Raw genomic sequence first — 26,133 nt, 5'->3', positions numbered from 1 at the left:
ATTCGAGCCAGTGCCCCTATGGGATCCCAGCACACGCAAGGCAGAGGATTAGCCAGTTGAGCCACTGCACCGGCTTCCTGCACTTTCATTTAACCACTCAGTAAATGCCCACTGTGTCTTACACGTGACCCACCGGCCCCAGCGTGCCGACTGGCGCCTGCTGAGTACAGGTGCACCCTGACTCAGGGCAGGGTCCCATCCCCCCTGAAACTCGCCCTAAACTGAAAACACTCCTGCAGTGCCCTTCTTAAACACCCTTTTCCCCACCGGAGCTCCCCAGCAGCCCCCTGCCTCCCACAAGGCTTGGTTTTCCGCAGCAGTCTGCTTCGGCTCGTGCGCCGTGCTCTTTCCGAACGGCGGGCGGTGTGTTTTGGGTGCCCGCGCGCCTGGCGTTTGGAGAGAGCCCGTTCTAACTGTCAGAGTTCATGGTCACGTCAAGGGGACTTCAGACGCCTCTGTGCTGCTGACCCTGCCCCAGACGGACAGAGGAGCCCCCTGTGCCGCCTTGGGGTGCTGGCTGTGGTGCCCAGCGCCCCAGCCGTGCAGGCTGACCGCCCGAGCCCACCCCCGACCCTTGGCAGGACGAGGCCGTGGAGCGCTGCAGCCGCCCAGAGACCCCCCGGGAACACTTTGGACAGAGGCTGCTGGTCAAGTGTCTGTCACTCAAGTGAGTATGAACCCACGCCCCCCTCCACGCCTTCACTATGTGCCTGAGCCGCTGGGGAAACTGAGGCACAGAGTGCAGAAGCTCCGTCTGCCCTGCCCGGCCACTAGCGTCCCCTGGGAGGTGTCGAGGAGGCCGTGCAGCTCCCGCCAAGCCGCCTGAGGTGTCCTCCCCGGGCGGAGGGGGGCGGAAGAGCAGCCAGAAGCGTGTGGGAATGGAGCCGGAGCCTGGACAGGATGTGGACTTGGCCCCTGGCCCGGCCTGGCCCCTGCTTGTCCCCCACCTCTCCTCGCCAGGGAGGACGGAGCGGTGGGGTGGGGGACAGGAAAGGGAGGCTGCGGGCCAGCCCCAAGCTCTCCAGGCCCGGAAACAGCTCAGTCAGCCGCTCGACAAACACTTGGGGAGCACCTGCTGTGTAACCACGCAGGGGCCAGGCAGCTGGGATGAGCCCGTGGCCCGGTGGGAGACAGCCCTGCCCTGTCCACGCCCACGGGCTGGGGCCGCGGGTGACCCTCCTCGCTCTGACCCACAGATTCGAGATTGAGATCGAGCCCATCTTTGGGACCCTGGCGCTGTATGACGCACGGGAGAAGAAGAAGGTGGGAGCTGTCTCCAGCCGTCATGGCGGCTATGGGGTCCCCGGAGGGGGCGGCAGCATCTGTGACCCCAGCTGTGTGCCCTCCCCCTCCCCCGGCCCTCCCCCCCAGATCTCAGAAAACTTCCACTTCGACCTGAACTCGGACTCCATGAAGGGGCTGCTGCGGGCGCACGGCACGCACCCGGCCATCTCCACGCTGGCCCGCTCTGCCATCTTCTCCGTGAGCCACCCGTCACCAGACATCTTCCTGGTCATCAAGGTGCTGGGACCAGGCAAGGGTGGGGGCAGGGCCGAGCCAGGGGACCTCGAGACAGAGGAGTGAGGAGGAAACGGACTCCCCAAACCCTCACGGAGGGCAGAAGGGCCGTCAGGGTGGTATTACAGATGGGGAGACTGAGGCACGGCAGCTAAGGGGCCTGTCCAGGACGGGTCCCCTTGGCAGGTCCTGGTTGGAGTCCTGTGCCACCAGGGGAGGGTGTCTTGAGGTGGGCCTCCTTTTGGAGGTACGGGGGTGTGTCTGGAAGAGCCGGGTGGGCGCTGTGTGGGTGGGGCCAAGCTGAGGGCTGATCATTGGTCCCTGGGGTGGCCGGTGGGGGCCATGGAGGTGCTAGAAGGCCAGGAGAGGAGCCAGGAGGCCGCGGTCGGGGCGCTGGGGGGGCGTGCGAGAGGGGTGTGGCCTCACAGCGCCCTTCTGGCCTGCAGCTAGAGAAAGTCCTCCAGCAGGGAGACATCAGCGAGTGCTGCGAGCCCTACATGGTGATGAAGGAGGCGGACGCAGCCAAGGTGAGCAGGCAGAGCAGGATGGCTGGGGGCGCAGGAGCACGCGAGGGAGGGCAGGTGCACGGGGGGCGCAGGAGCCCCCCGACGTCCCCACTCCCGACACCAAGTGCAGGGTGCTTGTCACTCGCCCACAGAACAAGGAGAAGCTGGAGAAGCTGCGCCTGGCGGCCGAGCAGTTCTGCACGCGCCTGGGTCGCTACCGTATGCCCTTCGCGTGGACGGCCGTGCACCTCGCCAACATCGTCAACAGCGCGGGCCAGTCCGACCGCGACTCGGACTCGGAGGGCGGTGAGGCGCGGGGAGGGGAGACGCGCCCCCTTTCTAGCCGGCCTCCCTCCCTCTCTCCCTTGGAGCGACACCATGCGCCAGTCCCCCTAATGTCCCCCATGTCTACCGCCTGTCCCGACCAGAGCGCCGCCCGGCCTGGACCGACCGCCGCCGCCGGGCCCCGCAGGAGCGCGCCACGGGCGCAGACGACGCCTGCAGCTTCTCAGGCTTCCGGCCAGCCACGCTCACCGTCACCAACTTCTTCAAGCAGGTGCTAGGCGGGCAGGCATGGGGGGCGTGGAGGGGTGTGTGTGTGTGTGTGTGTGCCAGGGACCCCCAGCCTCCTGGCTGCTGCTCACGGTGAGGCATGGGTGCACGGAGCTGTGTGTGTGTGTGTGTGTGTGTGTGTGTGTGTGTGTGTGTGCCGGGGACCCCCAGCCTCCTGGCTCCTGCTCACGGTGAGGCATGGGGGGCACGGAGCTGTGTGTGTGTGCTGGGGACCCCCAGCCTCCTGGCTCCTGCTCACGCTGAGGGGGCTGGGGGTGCCGATCCCAACCCACACAGGAGGCTGAGCGGCTCAGCGACGAGGACCTCTTCAAGTTCCTGGCCGACATGCGACGCCCGTCTTCCCTGCTGAGACGCCTGCGGCCCGTGACAGGTGCGACCCAGCCCGTGGGGCAGAAAGGGTGGTCAGACTCACACAGTCACTCCCCCAGCAAGGATCTGTCGGAGGTGGGGTGGCAGGGGGTCCCCAAGTGAGGAGCAGGGGCGAGTGTGGGGCAAGGGAGCTGCCAGGGGCTGTTGTGGGATGGTCCCAGCAGGGGCGCGCGCACCCCTTCCCTCGCAGCCCAGCTCAAGATCGACATCTCCCCGGCGCCTGAGAACCCACCGTTCTGCCTGTCCCCGGAGCTGCTGCACGTCAAGCCCTACCCGGACCCCCGGGGCCGGCCCACCAAGGAGATCCTGGAGTTCCCGGCAAAGGAGGTGTACGCCCCACACACCTGCTACAGGTCCACACCCCGCGGGGACACTGCGACTTTATTGTCTGCGGGTGGGGTGGGAGGGGACGCGTCCCAGGCTCTGCCCCTTCCCTCCTGTTAATCTCCTCCTCTCTCTGCACCGGCTGGAAGCGGGGCGCCCTGACCCCCAGCCACTGCTGCTGGCCGGCTGGGTGCCCGCCTGCCTGGCGTGCCAGGAGAGCTTCCTGCACCCCCACGCCGCGCACGGCCTTGCCAAGTGCTTGAGCGCCACCTGCTGTGTACACAGATCCTCTTCCCAGCATGGATGGCCGGCCAGCTCAGGCTGGCAGCGCCGCTGTGGGCAGCCTGCGGGGAGAGAATGGGGTTCAGCCAAGGCCCCCAGAGAGGAGGGTTCACCCTGGGACCCAGTGGTCCCCAGGTCCACCCGGCACCCCTGCCCGGCCCCAGGCAGCTCACCTCTGCTGGATCTGCCGCAGCGAGCGCTGCTGTGCTGCCATCTGTCGCCGTTGCCGTTGCAAGTGGCCGGCCAGGGCCCACACCATGTGACTCTGCTTGTCGGCGTGCACCTGGGCAGGGGGTCAGGGCGGGGCGGCCATGTGAAGCTACGGTCCTGGCTCTGCCGTCCTCTGCCCCACCCCGACCTCGGGTCTGCCTTTGATGTCCACAGGGCCTGGCCAGGCACCCCCTACCTTGCCCCCACCACACTTTCTGCCCTCAATTTTCCCATCTGAACAAATGGGAATGGGACAGACCTGGGGGAAGTTAGAGACATGGGTGGGATGCGTGACCCCAGGGCAGAGAGCCACAGTGCAAGGGGCCTAGGGGTGCTGGGGCAGGCATGGAGCCTTCAGGGCATTGCCAGATATCCCAGGGGGTCCGTCAGCATGTATTGAGCGCCTCATGTTTGCGCCACTGCCATGCTAAGTGTTTTCTGTGCGATGGGTCCCCGTCTGTCCCAGGAGGTACCAGTCATGGGCTGTGACGTCCCAGTGGGGAGCCTGGGGGTACAGACAGGGGCTGGGGCCCCACACAGGGGTTCACTCCCTCTTACCTTCAAGGCCTCAAGTTCCTGGTATTGGGCCTGACCCAGCCAGGCACCCCGCAGCTTCCCCTCCAGCCGCTGGACGCTGTCCCTAAGTGACCGCTGGGCCTGGGCCAGCTCCGCCAGCTCCTGGGCCGTGGCTTCTGCCTGTAGCTGCAGGGCGACCCCCTCGGTCTGCTCGGAAGAGAGATGCAGTTTGCGTTTATGACCCAGGGTGCCCCCTGGGCAGTGTGCTACCCCGTGGAGGGGCAGAAGGCAGGATCCCACGTGCACCCCTGGAGCCGCGCTCACCTGCATCTCCTTCAGGCTGGCACGGAGTTCCCGGGCTGCTGCCCAGCCCCGACTCACATCCCCCCGCAGCAGCTGCAGTGTGTGGCCGTAGAGCCCCAGGTTCCGCCCGGCCTCCGTCAGCTGCGTGTCCGTAGACTTGTAGACGCTGTTGAGGGCCTGGCCCAGCTGCAGGGCCCCGTGGAAGAGGAGGGTCAGCTCCTCACCCTGGGCTGGCTCCTCCGGGCCGCCCGTGGGGATTGGGGGTGTCGGGCGGGCCAGCGCTGCCAGGGCCCAGAGCAGGCACAGAGCGGGCGCGATCATGGCTGAGGTTGGATGCACGCAGCCTCCCGCGGTGCCGCTGCTACGGCTTTTATGGCCACAGCGGGCGGCTAACCCCCCTCGGTCGGTCAGTGGCCAAGCAGCCGCCCCGAGTTACGCAAGGGCCTGGTCGTGGCGAGGGCTTGCATCAATGCTGGTGGGCAGGCCACGCTTGGATCGTGCTGGCTGCAGCGTGGAGCCAGCCCTGCCTGGTGGTGGGGGGCGGGGAGGAAGGGACAGGGGCTCCCAGGCCTCCCCTGCGGTCCCCACCCCCTACGGGGTTGACAGTGAGGCTGCTGAGCGACCCTGCCCCTGAGCTGCAGGCACAGGGCTTGCTCGGTGCCGAGGGGGTGCTGGGGTCCAAGACATGGCCCCTTGCTCGCCCTTGGATGACCCTGCGTGGGGCCCTCTGTCACCCTCCCTGGGGAGTGGGTGTGATGGGGGGAAGGGGGAACCCACTGCCTCTCAGGAGAGCCGGAGCTCAGCATGCAGTGGGTGCCACCTGAGTGTCCCGCGCTGTCCCCGCCGCCCACAGGAACCTCCTGTACGTATACCCGCACAGCCTCAACTTCAGCAGCCGCCAGGGCTCCGTGCGCAACCTCGCCGTGCGGCTGCAGTACATGGCGGGCGAGGACCCCAGCCAGGCCCTGCCGGTGGGTGATGAATGCGCCCCTCTGCCTCCCTCTCCGGGCGTGGGGTGGGGTGGGGGCCGGGCCTGGGGCGCACGCACTCAATGTCCGCGGGTTCGCCCGCGCCCCGACCCAGGTCATCTTCGGCAAGTCCAGCTGCAGTGAGTTCACGCGGGAGGCCTTCACCGCCGTGGTGTACCACAACAAGTACGGGGTGGCCGGGCGGCAGGTCCCAGTGCACGAGGGGGCCGCAGGCGAGGGGGCGGCAGGGGAGGGGGCCGCAGGCGAGGGGTTGGCAGAGCGCGCCGGAAGATCGGAGGGTTAAGTTGGGACTGGGGCAGGTGTCTGGCATGGCAGCGAACACGCCCCCCGGGGCTCCCACCCCTGTCCTATCTGAGATCCAAGTTGCGGCTCCACTTCCAGTCCCAGCATTGGGCTCATACGCGCCCTGGGAAGCAGTGGGCAGGGGGCCGGCCACGTCCGTGCGCCCCTTGCCATCCACGTGGGGGACCCGGATGGCGAACCCCCAGCCCTGGCTTTGGCGAACATTCGGCAGCAGATGTTCTCTTGTTTTGGGAAGCCCTGGCATTACGCGGCCTTGAGAAAATGCAGCAGGCGTTAAGAGGCTGCTCGGCCATGCACGGGGGTCCAGATTCTTTTGCCCCAAAATGAGTGTGATGTCGGAAGCTCTTGCCCGAGCTCCTGCTCACGCGTGTGTAAGGGGAGACGAGGCACTGAGGGAGGCTGGGGGCTCCCCGCCACCCACACCAGCACGAAGGATACGGGAGGAGGATACCCCCCACGCACGTGCGCTGCCCCCTCCAGGTCCCCCGAGTTTTACGAGGAGTTTAAGCTGCGGCTCCCGGCCTGCGTCGCGGAGAACCACCATCTGCTGTTCACTTTTTACCACGTCAGCTGCCAGCCGCGGCCCGGCATGGCGCTGGAGACGCCCATAGGTTTTACCGTGAGCCGCCCCGCGCCCACAGCCCCTGCCTGTCCACCCACCCGCTTGCCTGCCTGCCCGCCCGTCCCCCCGTCCACCTACCCAGCCAGCGCTGACCCAGCCTCACCCCTCCGCAGTGGGTACCCCTGCTGCAGCATGGGCGCCTGCGGACCGGCCCCCTCTGCCTGCCCGTGGCCGTGGACCAGCCCCCGCCCAGCTACTCTGTGCTCACGCCCGAGGTACGTGCTCCCCGCACCCCCTGGTCCCTCGTCCTGGGCCTGTGTGCTTCTTTCTGTCCCCTCTACACTGCTGTCCGTCCCTGCCTGCCCCCGTCATTCTCGTCCCCCCTTGCCATACCCTAGGGACTGGGGCCGGCCCGTTACCCCACCCCCTCAACTCTTGCCCCGTTGGCACCTGTTGCCTTCCCCCGTCCCGGGCACCCCGAGTTATCTCTCACTCGGTTTTCCCACTCCTCACTGTCTGCCCCCCCCAAGCATCCCCTTCTCCGCTGACCGCTCCTTCCCCCAACAGTGGCAGGGGTTCAGTCCCCTGCCACTGGGCTGGGGGGAAGCGGGGGGCAGGGCGTCCTGCTGTCCCGCCAGGCTGGGCCGTGCTGAGCCTACAGTGTCGCAATGGCCCGTGGTGGCCTGATCCCATGGTGATGGGAGGAGGGGAGGGGTGGCCGGAAGGTGCCCAGCCCCCCCACCCCATGGCTGCCTCTCACAGGTGGCACTCCCGGGCATGCGCTGGGTGGACGGTCACAAGGGCGTGTTCAGCGTGGAGCTCACAGCCGTGTCCTCCGTACATCCCCAGGTACGGGGCGGGACCTCTGCTCTCCCCATCACGCGCGCACACACACACACACACACGTCCGGGGTTGGGCAACCTGCCCTGCTGGCCAGCGAGGGAGGGCTGCCCTCTGGCTGACCGTGGACGTGACTCCAGTCACCCTGGGACTTTATGGGGAGGTGGGGAGCTGCTCCTGACTCCACGCCCACACCCGCCTCGCCCAGGACCCCCACCTGGACAAATTCTTCACCCTGGTCCACGTCCTGGAGGAAGGGGCCTTCCCGTTCCGGCTCAAGGACGCCGTGCTGAGCGAGGGCACGGTGGAGCAGGAGCTGCGGGCCAGCCTGGCCGCCCTGCGCCTCGCCAGCCCCGAGCCCCTGGTGGCTTTCTCCCACCACGTCCTAGACAAGCTCATGCGCCTGGTCGTGCAGCCCCCCATCATCGGCGGCCAGATGGGTGAGTGCACCCCGCCCAACCCCCACAACAGCCTGAGCCAAACACGCTGTGTTCTGTGTGTTAGTTCCTCCATTTTGGAAGATGGCCACCCCTCCCAACCCCCTCTGACCCTAAAGTTCTATGACCCCGTGACCTCCCTCGGACAACACCTGCTCTTCCTCCGGAAAGTGGGGGTGGAGCAGGTGTGAGGCCTTGACCCCCGGCTCTGCCCGGCAGTGAACCTGGGCCGTGGGGTCTTCGAAGCCATGGCCCACGTGGTCAGCCTGGTCCACCGGAGCCTGGAGTCGGCGCAGGACGCCCACGGCCACTGCCCGCTGCTGGCCGCTTACGTCCACTATGCCTTCCGTCTCCCTGGCACCGAGCCCAGCCTTCCGGGCGGTGAGTGGGAGACAGAAAAAAGGGGGCTCACTTGGAAGGGAGGTTCTTTCACCCCAGGGAGTGGGCGCTGGCCGCTTGACTGGCAGGTGACTCAGCCAGTCGGCACGCGTCCGTAGAGCAGAAACTTTAGCCAAGTTGCCCTGTCCCCTCGCTAACTCCTTACCAACCAACTTGACCCCTTCAGTTCAAGTAGAGGCAATGCTGACCGGCTGTTCCCCCACGTGTCATGGGGACAAGTGTCCAGCGCAGCAGCCACTAGCACAGTCATCTCGGGGAAGATGCAGCCAGGGTAGCCCGCTGGGAAAAGGCAGCTGACCCTCCACCCTCGCTCCCCAGGAGCCGTGCAGGCCACCACGCTGGCCCGGGGCTCCGGCCGCCCGGCCAGCCTCTACCTGGCCCGCTCCAAGAGCATCAGCAACAGTAACCCCGACCTGGCCGGGCCCCCAGGCTCGCTGGACGACGAGGTCTCCCGCATCCTGGCCAGCAAGGTAGGAGCCGCGATGTGGGCCGCGGGGGGCCGGGCTGCCGCGGCCTTCCAAGGGGGAAGGCGGGAAGTCGGGCTTGGGGCTGACCCCTCCGTCCCCACTGAGTCGCTCCCCGGGACGTGCGGAAGGGCTGGGGCGTGAGGAACTTGGCCTGGCGGCACAGGGTGGGCTCAGGACCGGATGCGTGTGTGCGTGGTGAGCACCCGTGACCCACGCAGGCGTGCACGCATGCACAGTGCATGCAGGGTAAGCGCTCCATGCTGACATGGCCGCACACGCGTGTGCGCACACACACACACACGCTTGTCGCTCTACACACGAACACAGGTGGGCATACGCACCCTTTCCGGGCCACAGTGACGTGGCCACACAGGCACGCTCCTGCGGGCAGGCACGTGGGCTCTGACACGGACTCATGTCCCTGCGGGCTGGCGGGCGGCACCCATCCCTGATGGCTCTCGTGGCCTCCTCACCCCCTGGGGATACCTACCCACCCCGTCCTGTCTCCAGGGCGTCGACCGCTCCCACTCCTGGGTGAATTCCGCCTACGCTCCGGGCGGCAACAAGGCCGTGCTGCGGCGGGCGCCCCCTTACTGCGGGGCTGAGCCCAGACAGGTGCCCCGCCACTCCCAGTCCCCGCACGCGTGTGACACCACCATGGCATGACAACCCTCTCCCCGAGCACCACCCACTAACCTAGGGGGACTGCCCACAGGAGGCGGCAGCTCCCTCCTGTCTGTGGGAAAGAAACTTGGGGTTCTTGTTAACCAGCTGGGGGGTCACCAGGGTGGAATGCAAATAGAATGCCAATGAGATGCAAATCTCATCACCTATAACATCACTGCCCAGCATGGCCTGGCCCCACCCACCCTCACACCTCCCTTTAATTGCCCTGTATGTTTGGGGGAGGGGATCTCTCCTGGGTCCCCTGGGCTCCACAGCCCCACAGACCCAGGTTCGAGTCCTGGGTGTGCTACCGGCTGAGCCTTGAGACAAACCCGCCCGCTGGGTTTTCAGACATGGACCCCTCACCAGGGTACTAGAACCCGGAGGAGGGCCCTGGCATGGTCGATGGGCATGGTCCAGGCCCTGGAGGCTAGACTGCACTGCCTCTCCCTGACCAGCACGCCCACTCACACCCATTTCCCAGATGGGGCAACAGAGGCCCCATCAGCACCTCAAGGGGCCGTGAGCTCTCCCCTCCTGTCTCTGTCTGCACTGACCTGTGCCCCACAGCACCCGCTCTGTCCTGCCGGGTCTCCCATCCTGGCTTCATGCACTCATCCCTTCATTTATTCACACCCCTGTGGGGTGACCTTGCCACGTCTCCGTCCGCTGCCTCCCTCCCTGACCCGCACCACCCCACACCTGTATGCTAAGGAACAGATGTGTCCTTGCTTGCCCAGGCTGCCCCGTGGCATTCCCCCCCCACACACGCACTGCGGCCCTCGCTGGCACCCAGAGCCCACGTCTGTGGTCACAACCTACTTTCTGTCCTGGTCACAGACGCCCAGGACCGGGGCTACATTCAAATGACAGGTCACTGGTCAGTCGGGCTCACGGGTGTTGGTGCCAGCGTCCCGCCAGGGCCCCCTGGCTGCTTGGGCACGCAACGTGACAGCGGCCGGCGTCCAGCCGCCAGCCGAGGGAAGCTGGTGGTCTCTGTGGTCTCTGTGTCGCCTCCCTCTGCCACCTGCGCCCGGGCAGCTGCGTCTGCCCCGTCCACGTGGGCGCCTCTCTCTCTCATCATCCGCTCTGTCCCCACTGTCCATTCTCTTCACCCCACCCCATCCTAGGCCACGGACCGGGCCTCCTCGTACCTCGAGGCCACCTCTTGCTCCTCCTCCTCCTCCTTGGCCTCGTGTGCCAACCAGCCAAGACCCACTGCGCACAAGGTAGTCGGGTGGGGAGAGGGGGCTCTGCCCCCAGCCGGGGTCCCGGGGCTCTTACCCCGCCCAGGTCCCCTTCCCATGCAGAACCCAGGAAAGGGGCACACGGCCCCCCGGCCGCCCACGCTGCTCCTTCCTGCATGGCTGGCCGACTCCTGCCACTCTAACCCCAGGCTTCCTTCCCCGGGCTTGTGCTCCAGACAGTGGTGGTGAGGGGTGGTAGGGCGCGTGTTCCGGGTGACCGACTGGCCGTGGCCCCTGCCCGCAGCTGCTGCACGAGGAGCTGGCCCTGCAGTGGGTGGTGAGCGGCAGTGCAGTGCGCGAGGCTGTGCTGCACCATGCCTGGTTCTTCTTCAAGCTCATGGTGAGTCACCCTCCCCGGGGAGACCCCCAGAGACCCCCACACAGGAACGAGTGGCACGAATGAGGGTGTCTCTCTAAAGAGCGGCTACGCCCCATTAGAGACGTCCGTCCCTACCCAGACCTGCCACCCCACCACCTTGCAGGCAGGATGTGACAGCCCCTCCCTCTGACCCAGTCCACACTCCAGCTTAAGCCCCTCCCATGGGTGGGGCTCCCCAAGCTCCACCCTCCTGCTATAAGCCACACCCACAGGGCCCTCAGGCCCCACCCATCGTCCTCAGGCCCCGCCTTCTCCCCAGGTGAAGAGCATGGCCCTGCACCTGCTGCTGGGCCAGCGGCTGGACACTCCTCGAAAGCTGCGCTTCCCAGGCCGCTTCCTGGATGACATCAAGTCCCTGGTGGGCTCGGTGGGCCTGGAGATCATCACACGGGCACACAAGGTCAGGAGTTTGCGGGGGTCCCCCCAGAGGCACGTGCCAGGGCCCTGCAGTGGGGTCTCGGGGATGGGGGATTAGGGAGTGGTCCCCCTAGAAGGTGCCCGGCAGGGAGTGGAGCCTCCCAAGAGGTGTCCTGGATGGGGGGTGGGGCAGTGACTCCCCAGAAGGCACCAGGCATGGATGTGCTGACCCGGCCTGGGGGCCTCGCTGGCCTCCTGCCTCCAGGGCCCTCATGCGGGCTGTAGCTGTGCCACGTCTTCAGGGAACAGTCTGGAAGCTTCTGGAAAGTTTCTCCCTTTGCTGTCCGTCCCCCTAGCTCATTCCCAGAGGCCTGGCACTGTGCAGGTGCCAGCTGAACACCTCTTAGGGGAATCACAAAGATCCCAGGAAAGTGTGGCTTGACCCAGGGCCGGGGGGGCCTGACCTCTGAGCATGTTCAGACTGCAGCCTTCCTGCCCCCTCCTGCCTGGCTTGCCCTGCAGTGCCAAGGCTCCGATCTCCCCCCAAGCCCCTTGCCTGGCTCGCCCTGCAGTGCCAAGGCTCCGCTCTGCCCCGCAAGCCTCCCGAGTATGATCACAGGGGCCGTGGAGCCGCAGTAGAAGCTGGGAGATGGCCCTCCCCAGAGTGGGCAGGTTCTAAGACAGAGCTGCTGGTCCCCAGTATGCTGCTTGGGGTGTCGAGGGAACCCTAGGGCCCGGGGCAGGGAGTGTCTGGCTTTAGTGGGTGCTGGCTGGCCATCATGGGGGTCTGGCCTGGCGCAGTGCTGTGGCCCCGGTGGGGGCCTGGCCGAGTAGTTCAGGCTTACTGGGGGCCCGGCTGGGTGCAGTGGGGGCCTGGTTGGGGCCTGGCTGGGTGTGGTGGGGGTCTGGTGGGGGCCTGGCTGGGTGCAGTGGGGGTCTGGTTGGGGCCTGGCTGGGTGTGGTGGGGGCCTGGTTGGGGCCTGGCTGGGTGTGGTGGGGGTCCGGTGGGGGCCTGGCTGGGTGTGGTGGGGCTCTGGTTGGGTGCAGTGGGGGCCTGGTGGGGGCCTGGCTGGGTGTGGGGGCGTGGCTGGTGCAGTGGGGGCCTGGTGGGGCCGGGCTGGGTGTGGTGGGGGCCTGGTGGGGGCCTGGCTGGGTGCAGTGGGGGCCTGGTTGGGGCCTGGCTGGGTGCAGTGGGGGTCCGGTGGGGGCCTGGCTGGGTGTGGTGAGGGTCCGGTGGGGGCCCGGCTGGGTGCAGTGGGGGCCTGGTGGGGGCCTGGCTGGTGTGGTGGGGTCGGTTGGGGCCTGGCTGGGTGTGGTAGGGGCCTGGCTGGGTGCAGTGGGGGCCTGGTTGGGGCCTGGCTGGGTGTGGTGGGGGTCTGGTTGGGGCCTGGCTGGGTGTGGTGGGGGTCTGGTGGGGGCCTGGCTGGGTGCAGTGGGGGCCCGGCTGGGTGTGGTGGGGGTCTGGTGGGGGCCTGGCTGGGTGTGGTGAGGGTCTGGTTGGGGCCCGGCTGGGTGTGGTGGGGGTCTGGTGGGGCCCGGCTGGGTGCAGTGGGGGTCTGGTGGGGGCCCGGCTGGGTGTGGTGGGGGTCTGGTGGGGGCCTGGCTGGGTGCAGTGGGGGCCTGGTTGAGGCCCGGCTGGGTGTGGTGGGGGTCTGGTGGGGGCCTGGCTGGGTGTGGTGGGGTTCTGGTGGGGGCCTGGCTGGGTGTGGTGGGGGTCTGGTGGGGGCCTGGCTGGGTGTGGTGGGGGTCTGGTGGGGGCCCCGCCGACGCAGTGCTTCACCTGACCGGCCCTGTGTCCTCAGGACACTGAGCTGGCAGAGCGCCTCAACGCCAGCCTGGCCTTCTTCCTGAGCGACCTCCTGTCCCTGGCCGACCGCGGCTTCGTCTTCCACCTGGTCCGCAGTCACTACAAGCAGGTGCGATGGTGGCTTTGGGGTGCCGGGTGTGTCTCTGGAGGGCTGGGCGTGGCCACGTTGTTGACGGGCACGACTGTGGGCTGTGGGCACTGTGTGTGATCACCAGGTGGGTGCTAGGTGTGGTCTCCAGCTGGCGCTCTTGGCCACTGGTGCCGGGGGTGGGGGTGGCCAGCGGCAGGTGGACCTGGTGACCTGGTGGGTGGCCAGCGGCAGGTGGACCTGGTGGGCGTGGTGAGCGCGGGATGGGGGGGACCAGGCCTGCCACAGCCCTGACTCGCCCCACCTCCGGCAGGTGGCCGCCCGGCTGCAGTCCGCTGCGAACCCCACAGCGCTGCTGAGCTTGCGCGTGGATTTCACCCGTATCCTGTGCAGCCATGAGCACTACGTGACCCTCAACCTGCCCTGCTGCCCCCTGTCGCCGCCCGCCTCGCCCTCCCCCTCCGTGTCCTCCACCGCCTCCCAGGTGGGCTGCTACCGCTGACCCTTCACCCTGACCCGCCCTCCCCAGATAGGCAAGGGTCAGCTTTCTGATGACACGCAGGGCTGCCAGCCTCCGCCGTCAGCTCCGGAGGCGAGGCGTCGGCCGTGACCCCCTCATCTCTGACCCCTGACCTCTGGCACCCCACAGAGCTCCACCTTCTCCAGCCAGGCCCCGGACCCCAAGGTGACCCTCATGTTCGAGCTGAGCGGGCCGTTCCGGCAGCAGCACTTCCTGGCTGGGCTGCTGCTGACCGAGTTGGCGTTGGCCCTCGATCCCGAGGCCGAGGCGTGAGTCCAGAGCCGGTCCTGGGGTGCAGGGTGGGGTCCCTCCCAGCCCCCTGTGACGGGCAGGTACGTCCAGGGTCCGGGTGCCCCCTGCCTGAGTGCCCCCCTGCTGCCCCAGGGCACCGTTACTGCACAAGAAGGCCATCAGCGCCGTACACAACCTGCTCTGCAGCCACGACACGGACCCCCGCTACACGGACCCCGCCGTGAAGGCCCGCGTGGCCGAGCTGTACCTGCCGCTGCTGTCGCTCGCCCGGGACACCTTACCGCGCCTGCATGACTTTGCCGGTCAGTGGGTCCCCGCGGGCAGCACAGAGCTAAGGGGTTGGGTCAGGTTCAGGTTGGGCTGTGTGTGTATGGGGGTCGGGGCGGGGTCCTCCAGCCAGGACCACGCTCTAACCCCGCAGACCTGTCACTTGCCCAACGAGGAGTGGGCTGATGCGCTTGAAGGAAATCCTCCATCATTCTCTCTCTTCTCCCCCTGCTTCCCTCCTGCTCGTCTTCTCCTCTTCTCTCCTGGACTCCACTCGCACGTATGTTGGCCCCTGGGCTTGCGCCGTGCGTGTGTCCAGCCGTTTCCCTTCTGCTGTCTGGGCTTCACGCTGGGAGAGTTCTCCGTCCTTGTGGGTTCACGTGGGCGAAGCGTGTCTTCTCTCACCCATAAGCGCAGATACTGTACGTGTTGGTGCTAGTGTCAGGTTTTTGTGTGTTTTGTTTTGTTGTGGTTCCATCTCCACCTTGTGGCCCGTGTTAGCCCTTCTCCCTGTTCAGTTTTAAACTCCTGCTCCGCTCGCTTTAACGTTCAGACGGCTGCCCACCGCCTCTGTTTCTTCCTCGTCTCACGTTTTTCTAGCATCGTCGCTTATCCTGTAGTTTCTCTGTTTTTTGGACATCCGTGCACTGCACGAAGCCCAGCCCGTCTCTGCCCGCCGGGGACTTGCCAGGCCGGGCAGGCCGATGCGGAGATCCGGAAGATCGTAGGTTTGGGGAGCAGACGGTGGAGGCTTCAACGTCTGGCTCCCGCATCGAGCCGCGTGGGGCTGAACTGAGCAGCCTCGGTGCCTAGTAGCAAATGCTAGCACGTGCGAACGCACGCCAGCGAGGGCATCCTTGTCCTCTGGTGACGCCACCAGCGGCTCTGCTCCCCGCTGAGTGTGTGTGTGTGTGGGCGCGCGCACGGCGTCCAGAGCTCAGCCCGTCACGGCGGCTGGCACCAGTGCGGCCTGAGCCACGGCGGGCTTCACCAAGTGTCACACATTAGCTCTGCACAAATGTGGAGACCGGCGTGCTCCGGGAGGACTCACAGCCTCCTCGGCCGGAGCCTCACCCTCCCGCCCTCCCTCCCTGCAGAGGGCCCTGCTCAGCGCTCCAGGCTGGCTTCCATGCTCGACTCGGACACGGACAGTGAGGGGGACTTCGGAGGGGGCATCAACCCCTCCGTGGCCATGGCCATCGCCGGCGGCCCGCTGGCGCCCGGCGCACGCAGCAGCATCGCCCAGGGGCCACCCACGGTGAGTCCTTACTAGGTAGACCGGTCCCCTCAGCCCCACCCCCTCTCCGCCAGTGGGGAGAGAAGCGACATCCTCAGGCGCCTTGGCCCGGAGTCATCATGAGAGGATGAGATGGAAGTGTTGGAGCTGGGACTCAAACCTGGGGCCCTCCCGTCTGGGGCGTGGATGTCCCAAGCAGCAGCCAAGATGCTATGCTGGACGCCTGCCCCAGCCAACAATTCTTAAAATATATATATATGTATATTTTACTTGAAAGTCAGAATTACGGAGGTGGAGGGGGGGATTTTCCACTTGCTGGTTCATTCCCCAAGTGTCTACCACGGCCAGAGCTGAGCCAATTCGAAGCCCGGAGCCTGGAGCCTCTCCCGGGTCTCCCACGCGGGTGCAGGGTCCCCAGGCTTTGGGCCGTCCTCCACTGCTTTCCCAGGCCACAGGCAGGGAGCTGGGTGGGAAGTGGAGCTGCCGGGATTAGAACCGGTGCTGATATGGGATGCTGGCGCTGTAGATGGAGGATGAGCCTGGTACGCCACCGCGCCGGGCCCCCAAACAATTTTTTAAAGGGAAGAACGCGGGCAGGGCACTGCGGCACAGCAGGTTAGGCTGCCATCCTTGGGACTGGAGCACCGATTCTACTCCCAGCTGCTCCTGCTCGGGGGCAGCAGTGCCCAGCAGCCACGTGGGAGGCCCAGTCAAGCTCCAGGCTCCTGGCTTCAGCCTGGCCCGGCCCTGGCTGTCGGCACGAAGCAGCCAGATGGAAGTGCTGTCTGTCACCGAACGAAGGCGAGGCAGGTTCACACGGCCCCCTGTGTCCGCAGGCGCCCCGCGCGGGCTGGCCCCTGTCTGCCGAGTCCAGCCGCACCCTGCTGGCCTGTGTGCTGTGGGTGCTGAAGAACGCGGAGCCCGCCCTGCTGCAGCGCTGGATCGCCGACCTGGCCCTGCCCCAGCTGGGGCGGCTGCTCGACCTGCTGTGTCTCTGCCTGGCCGCCTTCGAGTACAAGGTTCATGCGTGTGCGCGCGCACACAGCTGGGAGCAGGGGGAGGAGGGCTGGGCAGCCCCACAGGGTCCCCGGGGTGCTGGCTTTGCGAAATGGATCCTCCACATTACTGTCTTAGAGTCGGCAGGCAGAGGTGTAGGGGTGGGGTGATGACCCTGCGCTTCCAGGGCACGGACCCCCAGCCTGAGCTTGGCCCTGGTGAAGGCCTTGGTGCCAGAAGGTGTGGAAGCCAGAACCTGGCCCAGGGATGAAAATAACCCTCCCAGAGTTCCATCTGAGGCCTCGCCGCTCCAAGACCTAAGACCATCCCCAGGTCTCCACGAGGGGCCGCTTCTTAAAGGCCCAGGCTCCACCACAAAGCCACATGCGTCACAGCCAAAGGAAGGTGCTGACCCGTGTCTTCTGGCACAGGGTCCCCGGGGCTCAGGAAGGGGCTGGGTTAGCCCTGCTTCCACCAGAAAGATCCCAGTGCCCTGGGGCAGGCACAGAGGGTTGAGTCCCAAACCAGTGCAACCGGTTCGAGTCCCGGCTGCTCCACTTCCCACCCAGTTCCCTGCCTGTGGCCTGGGAAAGCAGTGGAGGACGGCCCACAGCCTCGGGACCCTGCACCCGCGTGGGAGACCCGGAAGAGGCTCCTGGTGGTTTTCGCTCGACCCCATCCTGGCCGTGGTGGCTGTCTGGGGAGTGAACCAGCAGATGGAGACTCTCCCTCTCTGTGCCATTCAAAGAAATAAATCTTTAAAAAAAAAAAGCCATGCCCGCGCACCCTGACCCAGCCCTCCGTGTCCATCCCTGCCACGCAGGGAAAGAAGGTTTTCGAACGGATTAACAGCCTGACATTCAAGAAGTCGCTGGACATGAAGGCGCGGCTGGAGGAGGCCATCCTGGGCACCATTGGGGCGCGCCAGGAGATGGTGCGACGCAGCCGGGGTGAGGGACCCCGCAGCCCCCGGGGCGGGGCGGGCAGGGAGGCAGTGGTCGCAGTGGAGACCCCGCGGTTCCACGCCCCCGCCGGTCACTGGCAGGGAACCTTCCCCCTCACACACGCACGCACACACCACGTGCCCCACGCTGCCGCGCGCGCGCCCGCCTCTTCACGCGTGTGCGCATCCGCAGAGAGGAGCCCGTTTGGCAACCAGGACAATGTCCGCTGGCGCAAGAGCGTCACGCACTGGAGGCAGCCCTCCGACCGCGTGGACAGGTGAGTGCGCTGGAGGGCCGGGAGTGGCCAGGAGTCAGGGCGGCGCGCCCTGCGCTAGGGACCCCTTCTTCACCCCCGACCCCGAGGGGGCCTCAGTGGCTTCTCTCGCCTCCCCAACCCTCCACCACCACCACACCGGGGGCCCCCGCCGGCCACGCCTTCCCCCCCAGCAGGAGCAAAGAAGAGGTAGAACACGAGGCCTTGGTGGACGGAAACCTGGCGACCGAGGTGAGCCTGGTGGTGCTGGACACGCTGGAGATCGTGGTGCAGGTACAGCTGGATCCAGCCGCCGCCCTGGCCGCCCTGCCCCCGCCGCCCCTCGCTGCCCTTAACCGGCCATTTCCCACACCCGTAGACGGTCATGCTGTGCGAGGCTCGGGAGAGCGTGCTGGGAGCCGTGCTCAAGGTAGTCCTGTACAGCCTGGGCAGCGCCCAGAGCGCCCTCTTCCTGCAGCACGGCCTGGCCACCCAGCGGGCCCTGGTCTCCAAGGTGGGTGGAGGCCGCAGCTCCAGAAGGGGCATGTGGGAGGGAGGGAGGATCAGAGAGGCTAGCTGGCAGGCCCAGGGCTGCAGAGCGGCCAGCGTCCGTGACCCCATCCCGGTCCCTGGCAGGTGGATTGGGGCTGGAGGGAACGGGGTAGGGGTTGAACCTCAAGTGTCCGTGTGGCGCAGTTCCCGGAGCTGCTGTTTGAGGAAGACACGGAGCTGTGCGCCGACCTCTGCCTGCGGCTGCTGCGCCACTGTGGCAGCCGCGTGTGCACCATCCGCGCGCACGCCAGCGCCTCGCTGTACCTGCTTATGCGCCAGAACTTCGAAATCGGCAACGTGAGTGGGCAGGGGTCAGCTGCCGGGGAAGGCCGCGGTGGGGGCAGGCCGAGGACAGACGGGTGGCCAGAGGGTGTCCGGGCGCCCAGGCCCACTGGCCCCTGCTCGCTGTCCCCCTCCCCGCCCCACGCACCCCCCACAGAACTTTGCGCGCGTCAAGATGCAGGTGACCATGTCGCTCTCGTCCCTCGTGGGGACGACCCAGAACTTCAGCGAAGAGCACCTGCGACGCTCGCTCAGGACCATCCTCACCTATGCCGAGGAGGACGCGGGCCTGCGGGACAGCACCTTCGCCGAGCAGGTGAGGGCGCCCAGGGGGCCGCAGCCGGGCTGGACCGCCACCTGGGCTGTACCCCCTGCCTGACCACGCCCCCGCCTGTCCTGACCACGCCCCCGCCTGGCCTTGACCACGCCCCCGCCTGGCCCTGACCACGCCCCCGCCTGGCCCTGACCACGCCCGCCTGGCCCTGACCACGCCCCGCCTGTCCTGACCACGCCCCCGCCTGGCCCTGACCACGCCCCTGCCCGGCCATGCCCCGCCCATCTTCCTGCCACACCTGCAGGTCCAGGACCTGATGTCCAACCTGCACATGATCCTGACGGACACGGTGAAGATGAAGGCGTACCAGGAGGACCCCGACATGCTCATGGACCTCATGTACAGGTCGGGCGCAGCTGGCCATGCCTGCAGCCCTGACGAGCGAGGGGAGGCGGGGTGCAGCAGCAGGTGGCCGGGCTGGGAGGTGGGGAGGGTGGGCAGTGTGGCTGCGGGGAGGGGGGCGGGCAGCAGCTGAGTCCCTCCCCTCCCCCTGGCCCCAGGATCGCCCGGGGTTACCAGGGCTCCCCCGACCTGCGGCTGACCTGGCTGCAGAACATGGCGGGCAAGCACGCCCAGCTGGGTAACCACGCGGAGGCGGCCCAGTGCATGGTGCACGCGGCCGCGCTGGTGGCCGAGTACCTGGCCCTGGTGGAGGACAGCCGCCACCTGCCCGTGGGCTGCGTGTCCTTCCAGGTGAGTGGGGGCCGCAGAGGGCAGCGAGCGGGAGGGGAGGCGGCCTGAACCAGCCGGACCTGATGCCGTCCGCCCCCACCGCGCCCTTAGAACATCTCGTCCAACGTCCTGGAGGAGTCGGCCATCTCCGATGACATCCTGTCGCCGGACGAGGAGGGCTTCTGCACGGGGAAGCACTTCACGGAGCTGGGGCTGGTGGCGCTGCTCGAGCAGGCCGCTGCTCACTTCACCACGGTGAGGCCTCAGCCGGGGCCAGCAGGGCGTGGGCCCCAGGGCGGCCTCCCAGCCGCTTCAGGACGGCCTGTGTACCCAGGGGTCCACATACTCCCCGCCCCCAATGGCCACCACATCGCAGGAGCCGAGCAGGTCCAAGCTAAGGCCAAGGACCCAGGGCACAGGCAGGGAGCTGGATGGGAAGTGGAGCAGCCGGGACACGAACCGGGAACCCATATGGGATACTGGAGCATGTAAGGCAAGGGTTTAGCCACTAGGCTACCGCACCAGGCCCTGCGTTTTAGTCCTTGGGAAAGGGCAGTCCCCGCTTGCTGGCGGGCGGTTGATTGCCTGAGCCCTTCGCCTCTCTCCCCGGGGAGTTGCCAGCTGGCCAGCGTGGGCACACTGGTGCCCCTGTGGTTTCACACCCCCCCCACACACACCTACCTTTGAGTTCATTGTATGTTTGGAAAGCGGTAGTGAGAGCTCGGAGCTCAAGTTCAGGGTCAGATTCCGGCTCAGGTTCTCCTCTTTGGTGGTGGTGCTGGCCGCACCGCCGATGCTTTTGTCATTGTCGCTTGGTGGGGGCTTCTCAAAGACAGAGGTGACCCTGGAGGGTAGCAGCCAGCGAGGGGACACAGACCTGGAGCAGTGGTCCCTGGGCCCGGTGCTGGGCACGGCTGGGCTGAGGGGCGCAGGCAGGTGGGCGCCAGCACACACCTGGGGGAACCAGCAGCTGATGTTCAGGCTCCTGGGTCCCCTGCTGCGTCCCCAAAGCTGTGGCGCTCCTGGCTGGGGCCCAGCTGAGCCCCTGGCTGTTGGCCGGCGCCATCTCTCCCGCCTCTTCCCTAACGAGATAAAAACTGATCAGATGGCTGGAGAATATACAGTGTTTCATGGGGGACCAGCCCAAATAAACCAAACAGAAGGTGACGCCCACTGGCTTCCTGGAGGAGGTGTGGGGTTAGGTATCCTGCCCGAGAGACGGGAAATTGAAAGACACTCCACCTGCCGCCCCATCCCTCCCCTCCCCACCTCACCCCTCCCCATCCCTCCCCTCCCCTCCCCTCCCCATCCCTCCCCACTCCCCTCCCCCATCCCTCCCCTCCCCACCTCACCCCTCCCCATCCCTCCCCTCCCTCTCCTCCCCCATCCCTCCCCACTCCCTCCCCCATCCCTCCCCTCCCTCCCCATCCCTCCCCTCCCTCCCCTCCCCCATCCCTCCCCTCCCCTCCCCATCCCTCCCCTCCCTCCCCTCCCCATCCCTCCCCACTCCCCTCCCCATCCCTTCCCTCCCCTCCCCTCCCCATCCCTCCCCTCCCCTCCTCACCCCACCCCTCCCCACCCCTCCCCATCCCTCCCCTCCCCTCCCCTCCCCTCCCCTCCCCATCCCTCCCCACTCCCCTCCCCCATCCCTCCCCTCCCCTCCCCTCCCCATCCCTCCCCTCCCCTCCTCACCCCACCCCTCCCCATCCCTCCCCATCCCTCCCCTCCCCTCCCCTCCCCTCCCCTCCCCCTCCCTCCCCACTCCCCTCCCCATCCCTTCCCTCCCCCTCCCCTCCCCATCCCTCCCCTCCCCTCCCCTCCCCACTCCCCTCCCCTCCCCTCCCCATCCCTCCCCATCCCTCTCCACTCCCCTCCCCCATCCCTCCCCTCCCCTCCCCTCCCCATCCCTCCCCACTCCCCTCCCCATCCCTTCCCATCCCTCCCCTCCCCTCCCCACCCCTCCCCTCCCCTCCCCATCCCTCCCCTCCCCACTCCCCTCCCCACTCCCCTCCCCTCCCCTCCCCATCCCTCCCCTCCCCATTCCTCCCCTCCCCTCCCCACTCCCCTCCCCCATCCCTCCCCCCAGGGCGGGCTGTACGAGGCCGTAAATGAGGTCTACAAGAACCTCATCCCCATCCTGGAAGCCCACCGGGATTACAAGAAGCTGGCGGCTGTGCACGGCAAGCTGCAGGACGCGTTCACCAAGATCATGTGCCAGGTTGGTGTGGGTGGCTGGGTGGGGGGCTAGGGGGCCATCCCACCTCCAGGATGGCTGGGTGGGGGGCTAGGGGCGCATCCCACCTCCAGGGTTGGGGGCTAGGGGGCCATCCCACCTCCAGGGTAAGGGGCTAGGGGGCCATCCCACCTCCAGGATGGGTGAGGGGCTGGGGGGCCATCCCACCTCCAGGCCTTGGCCCTGCTCCCCACAAAGTCCCTGGCTGGCTGACCGTGTCCCCTTCTTGCAGAGCTCCGGCTGGGAGGTGAGTCCTGGACCCTCCCCGCCCACCCCATAACTGCAGGTCAGCTGAGGTGCAGGAACACCAGGGGGAGCTAGAGGCCCGCGGCGGGGCTCAGGTGCAGTGGGGTCCGTTAGGGGGTGATGGCGCCCCGGGGTCGGCTCCCTCTGCTCCCCCAATGTCTCCAGATCTGCCTGGGTGGGGGCGGGTGGCAGTGCACCAGTCAGCCGGCTGGGAGCTTCCAGGGACACCTCCTCCCTGCAGTGTGGCCGCAGGGTCGTTGCTGGCGACCGGGTGGGGTACAGGGAGGTGTGGGAGGGTATGGGGGCGTCTCCCGTCCTCCCTGGGCTATTTCTTGCCCCCCACCCCACCCTCGGCTTTCCCCTTCTCTCCCTCACCAACCCCCCTTCCCCCAGCGCCCCTGTTTTTCATCCCAGAGTGAACCCCACCCTCTTTCCTACTTGACGTCTATTTTTAGGCATCTCCCAGTTTGGGGAGAATTTTCCAAAACATGGCAGGCACCCAGCACCCCGGCAGATGGGCTGGGCTGGGGTTGGCCGTGTGGGCGGGCAGGGTCCCCCATTCCCTCCATTATCTGTCCTGGGGATGGGGGGGAGGGAGAGAGGGGACGGGGCTTCTGACCTCTGACCTAACCCCATGCCCTACCCTCTGTCCACGCCCTCTGCCCCTCCGCCTCCTCCGGCCCCACCTTGCCCGGATCTGCTCGGTGAGTACTTGTAGGGTCAGCTCCCTTCCTTTGCTGGCGCTGGAGTGTGTGTGCGTGCATGTGTGTGTGCGTGCATGTGTGCGTGTGTGTGTGCGTGTGTGCGTGCGTGTGTGTGCGCACACCTGTGCCTCGGGGCCCTCCTGCCTTGAGGAGTCCAAGTGGGGCGTCTCCCAGGCTGATGCTTCCTCCCCCAACACCCCCGCCCCTGTGTGCGCCCAGCCCCCTCCAAGCGCGTGTTCGGGACCTACTTCCGCGTGGGCTTCTATGGAGCGCGCTTCGGGGACCTGGACGGGCAGGAGTTCGTGTACAAAGAACCCTCCATCACCAAGCTGGCGGAGATCTCGCACCGGCTGGAGGCACGCGCGCACTGCCCACGCTTGGGGGGAAGGCAGGGTGGGGGCGGCAGGCCCTGCCCGGTGGAGGGGGTGGAGGGCATTTACAGAGAGGCCAGGGGCAGCCCTGAGTCAGCCGACACCCCTCAGGAATTCTACACCGAGAGGTTTGGGCCGGACGTGGTGGACATCATCAAGGACTCGAACCCCGTGGACAAATCCAAGCTGGACCCACACAAGGTGGGGGTGTCGTCGGTGGCCTGCCAGACCCCCAAGGGAGGCGCAGGGGGTGGGGTGCTGGGCGCGTGCCGGGGGCGCCGTGACCCCGCGTCCGCCCCGGCCCCAGGCCTACATGCAGATCACCTACGTGGAGCCGCACTTCGACGCGTACGAGCTCAAGGACCGAGTGACCTACTTCGACCGCAACTACGGGCTGCGCACCTTCCTCTTCTGCACGCCCTTCACGCCCGACGGCCGCGCGCACGGCGAGCTGCCGGTGCAGCACAAGCGGAAGACGCTGCTCAGCACCGACCACGCCTTCCCCTACATCAAGACGCGCATCCGCGTGTGCCACCGCGAGGAGGTGGGCAGGGCGCGCGGGCGCGGGGAGAGCCCAGGCCCCACGGGGAGAGCCCAGGCCCCACCGGGTGACCCGCAGGCCCCACTGGGAGAGCCCAGGCCCCACGGGGAGACCCCCATGCCCCACGGGGAGACCCCAGGCTCCACGGGGAGACCCCCAGGCCCCACGGGAGAGCCCAGGCCCCACGGGAGAGCCCAGGCCCCACGGGAGAGCCCAGGCCCCACGGGGAGAGCCCAGGCCCCACGGGAGAGCCCAGGCCCCACGGGAGAGCCCAGGCCCCACTGGGAGACCCCCATGCCCCACGGGGAGACCCCAGGCCCCACGGGAGAGCCCAGGCCCCACCGGGTGACCCGCAGGCCCCACGGGGAGAGCCCAGGCCCCACGGGAGACCCCAGGCCCCACGGGGAGACCCCAGGCCCCACGGGGAGACCCCAGCCTCCACCACGTTCTGTGGGAGCGCCACTTCCAGTCCCAGCTGCTCCACCTCACATCCATTCTGCCCGTTGTGCACCTGCCAACAGCAGCCTGGATGGCCCCCCAAAATCCCCCAGGTCGGAGCCCGGGAGACGGAGACGGGGGAGAGGCTCCTGGCTCCTGCCCAGGCCTGGCTCTTTGTGGCCATTTAGGGAGTGAGCCAGCAGATGCAAGATTCCCCTCTGCCTTTCAAATGATACATTTTGTTGTTGTTAAGATTAATTTATTTCTGTTGGAAAGGCAGACCCTACAGAGAGGAGAGAGAATAATCTTCCATCGGCTGGTTCACTCCCCAAGTGGCTACAGCAGCCATTGCTGAGCTGAGCTGAAGTCAGGAGTCAGGAGCCTCTTCCGGGTCTCCCACGCGGGTGCAGGGTCCCAAGGCTGTGGGCCGTCCTCCACTGCTTTCCCAGGCCACAGGCAGGGAGCTGGGTGGGAAGTGGAGCAGCCAGGACTCGAACTCGCGCCCCTATGGGATGCTAGTGCTTGAAAGGGGATGCCACTAGGCTATTGCATTGGACCCAAACAATAAGGTTTTTTTTTTTTTTTAAATAAGAGACATGCCCAGATGGGATGCCCCCACCCTCATCCAACCCAGGCAGGCAGACGCCCCCCAGACCCAGTGTACCTGTGGCCCCCCGTACCCGTCTCCCACTCCCACCAGGGGTCCAGACGACCCCCAGCCCAGCGCTCGTTGTCCCCACCAGATGGTGCTGACCCCCGTGGAGGTGGCCATCGAAGACATGCAGAGGAAGACGTGCGAGCTGGCCTTCGCCACGGAGCAGGACCCGCCCGACGCCAAGATGCTGCAGATGGTGCTGCAGGGCTCCGTGGGGCCCACGGTGAACCAGGCAGGGCCGGGCGTCGGAGGGTGGGACGGCAGGGTGCAGGTGCCCGTGGGCTCGCTCACCCGGCCCCTCCGCCCCCTCGCCCACCAGGGACCCCTGGAGGTGGCACAGGTGTTTCTAACCGAGATCCCCGAAGACCCCAAACTTTTCCGACATCACAACAAACTGCGGCTGTGCTTCAAGGACTTCTGCAAGAAGTAGGGTCCCCTTCCCTCCCCCTTCCGCCCTTCCCTCCTCTCGCTCTTCCTCTCCTGCCCCCCAGTGACCTCACGCCCACCCCACAGCTTCCCCTCTCCCCCCACCCCATCAGGTGCGAGGACGCCCTGCGGAAAAATAAAAGCCTAATAGGGCCGGACCAGAAGGAGTACCACCGCGAGCTGGAGCGGCACTACTGCCGCCTGCGGGAGGCCCTGCAGCCGCTGCTCAGCCAGCGCCCGCCCCAGCTGCTGGCATCGGCCCCCGGCAGCCTCAGGTGCCCCTGCTGGGACCCAGGGCCAGGTGCAGGGCAGAGGGTGGGACCCTTCCCACGGCCACCTGCCGCCAGGATGTGGGGGCTCCTCCCGCCCCCAGCCACCTCCTCACCTTGGCAAAGTGGTGGTGGTGGTGGGAGGTCCCTGGCACCTGACAGGGTGGGTGCCTGGAGGGAACCCGCAGGAGCCAGGGGCTGCATCGGGATGGGCGTGGAAGGGGAAGCAGAGATCTAGAAGGTTCCATGGGGCTGGGGAGAGCCCACGGCCTCACTGACAACTCCCCACGCCTTTGCCCACTCTTTCCCTCCCCCAGGAACTCCCTAAACAGAGGAAGCTTCCGGAAGGCAGCGCCTTGAGCACACCCCAGGGCCCCCGGCGCGGGGAGCGCCCTGTCCAGGCTGCACTGGCTCCTCCGTCTGCTCCTACTCCATGTTGCACTGACACTTCCTCCCCCATGCCCCCTAATTTTTTTAATTTAAAATGTTTTTTATAAGCATCTCGTGTGATCTGGTGGGGTGGGGTGTGCGGGGACCGGAGCAGGGTGCAGACTCCATGGCGGGGCACCCGCAGTCCTCTGCTGGCCACACCGGGTGAGGGGGGGCGTGGACTACTCCACACGGGGGTGCAACTGAACTTCTGGAAGCAGCACGGCTTCCAGAAAGATCTGCAAAAAAAAAAAAAAAAAGAGAGAAAGAAAAACACATAAAAACAACAAAATATTTCCTAATGAGGTGGGGGGAGGTCCCTGATTACTGGTTAGTAAATCTTAATGCTGCCCGCTCTCCTCCCAGCAT

General features: G+C 66.9%; 2 protein-coding genes across 3 annotated transcripts in view; one reads left to right on the top strand and one right to left on the bottom strand.

The window, feature by feature from the left end:
- DOCK6 (dedicator of cytokinesis 6) overlaps positions 1 to 25,860 on the top strand; it is a 32,606-nt gene extending 6,746 nt beyond the window's left edge. Inside the window, exons 7-49 of one of the 2 annotated variants that reach the window (XM_040986336.1) lie at positions 582 to 667; positions 1,197 to 1,263; positions 1,372 to 1,521; positions 1,965 to 2,045; positions 2,177 to 2,330; positions 2,453 to 2,580; positions 2,874 to 2,967; positions 3,157 to 3,319; positions 5,455 to 5,572; positions 5,685 to 5,755; positions 6,374 to 6,512; positions 6,629 to 6,730; positions 7,218 to 7,304; positions 7,505 to 7,736; positions 7,953 to 8,114; positions 8,451 to 8,602; positions 9,110 to 9,214; positions 10,757 to 10,852; positions 11,151 to 11,291; positions 13,051 to 13,164; positions 13,457 to 13,627; positions 13,793 to 13,932; positions 14,048 to 14,217; positions 15,280 to 15,440; positions 16,256 to 16,438; positions 17,239 to 17,365; positions 17,552 to 17,636; positions 17,810 to 17,906; positions 17,992 to 18,126; positions 18,309 to 18,461; positions 18,604 to 18,762; positions 19,025 to 19,125; positions 19,281 to 19,473; positions 19,564 to 19,707; positions 21,539 to 21,670; positions 21,918 to 21,932; positions 22,866 to 22,991; positions 23,118 to 23,207; positions 23,314 to 23,550; positions 24,729 to 24,872; positions 24,960 to 25,066; positions 25,180 to 25,341; positions 25,653 to 25,860. In XM_040986336.1, the coding sequence (XP_040842270.1) occupies positions 582 to 667; positions 1,197 to 1,263; positions 1,372 to 1,521; positions 1,965 to 2,045; positions 2,177 to 2,330; positions 2,453 to 2,580; positions 2,874 to 2,967; positions 3,157 to 3,319; positions 5,455 to 5,572; positions 5,685 to 5,755; positions 6,374 to 6,512; positions 6,629 to 6,730; positions 7,218 to 7,304; positions 7,505 to 7,736; positions 7,953 to 8,114; positions 8,451 to 8,602; positions 9,110 to 9,214; positions 10,757 to 10,852; positions 11,151 to 11,291; positions 13,051 to 13,164; positions 13,457 to 13,627; positions 13,793 to 13,932; positions 14,048 to 14,217; positions 15,280 to 15,440; positions 16,256 to 16,438; positions 17,239 to 17,365; positions 17,552 to 17,636; positions 17,810 to 17,906; positions 17,992 to 18,126; positions 18,309 to 18,461; positions 18,604 to 18,762; positions 19,025 to 19,125; positions 19,281 to 19,473; positions 19,564 to 19,707; positions 21,539 to 21,670; positions 21,918 to 21,932; positions 22,866 to 22,991; positions 23,118 to 23,207; positions 23,314 to 23,550; positions 24,729 to 24,872; positions 24,960 to 25,066; positions 25,180 to 25,341; positions 25,653 to 25,695 (5,517 nt within the window). In that variant the 3' untranslated portion in view covers positions 25,696 to 25,860. The remainder of the gene's footprint in view (positions 1 to 581; positions 668 to 1,196; positions 1,264 to 1,371; positions 1,522 to 1,964; positions 2,046 to 2,176; positions 2,331 to 2,452; positions 2,581 to 2,873; positions 2,968 to 3,156; positions 3,320 to 5,454; positions 5,573 to 5,684; positions 5,756 to 6,373; positions 6,513 to 6,628; positions 6,731 to 7,217; positions 7,305 to 7,504; positions 7,737 to 7,952; positions 8,115 to 8,450; positions 8,603 to 9,109; positions 9,215 to 10,756; positions 10,853 to 11,150; positions 11,292 to 13,050; positions 13,165 to 13,456; positions 13,628 to 13,792; positions 13,933 to 14,047; positions 14,218 to 15,279; positions 15,441 to 16,255; positions 16,439 to 17,238; positions 17,366 to 17,551; positions 17,637 to 17,809; positions 17,907 to 17,991; positions 18,127 to 18,308; positions 18,462 to 18,603; positions 18,763 to 19,024; positions 19,126 to 19,280; positions 19,474 to 19,563; positions 19,708 to 21,538; positions 21,671 to 21,917; positions 21,933 to 22,865; positions 22,992 to 23,117; positions 23,208 to 23,313; positions 23,551 to 24,728; positions 24,873 to 24,959; positions 25,067 to 25,179; positions 25,342 to 25,652) is intronic. The other variant, XM_040986337.1, reaches the window with a different exon arrangement.
- On the bottom strand, positions 3,449 to 4,945 carry ANGPTL8 (angiopoietin like 8). Its single transcript, XM_040986338.1, has 4 exons — positions 4,623 to 4,945; positions 4,341 to 4,505; positions 3,746 to 3,855; positions 3,449 to 3,634 (listed from the first exon to the last, which is right to left on the bottom strand). Exons 1-4 carry the CDS (start codon positions 4,920 to 4,922, stop codon positions 3,607 to 3,609), a joined length of 603 nt encoding a protein of 200 aa, XP_040842272.1. The 5' UTR covers positions 4,923 to 4,945; the 3' UTR covers positions 3,449 to 3,606.
- Positions 25,861 to 26,133: the final 273 nt, after the last annotated feature.

Source organism: Ochotona curzoniae, unplaced genomic scaffold (genome assembly GCF_017591425.1).
Source record: "Ochotona curzoniae isolate NIBS_2020 unplaced genomic scaffold, NIBS_Ocur_1.0 contig_4502, whole genome shotgun sequence".
NCBI lineage: Eukaryota > Metazoa > Chordata > Mammalia > Lagomorpha > Ochotonidae > Ochotona > Ochotona curzoniae.
This window is presented reverse-complemented; position numbering and strand designations above follow the sequence as displayed.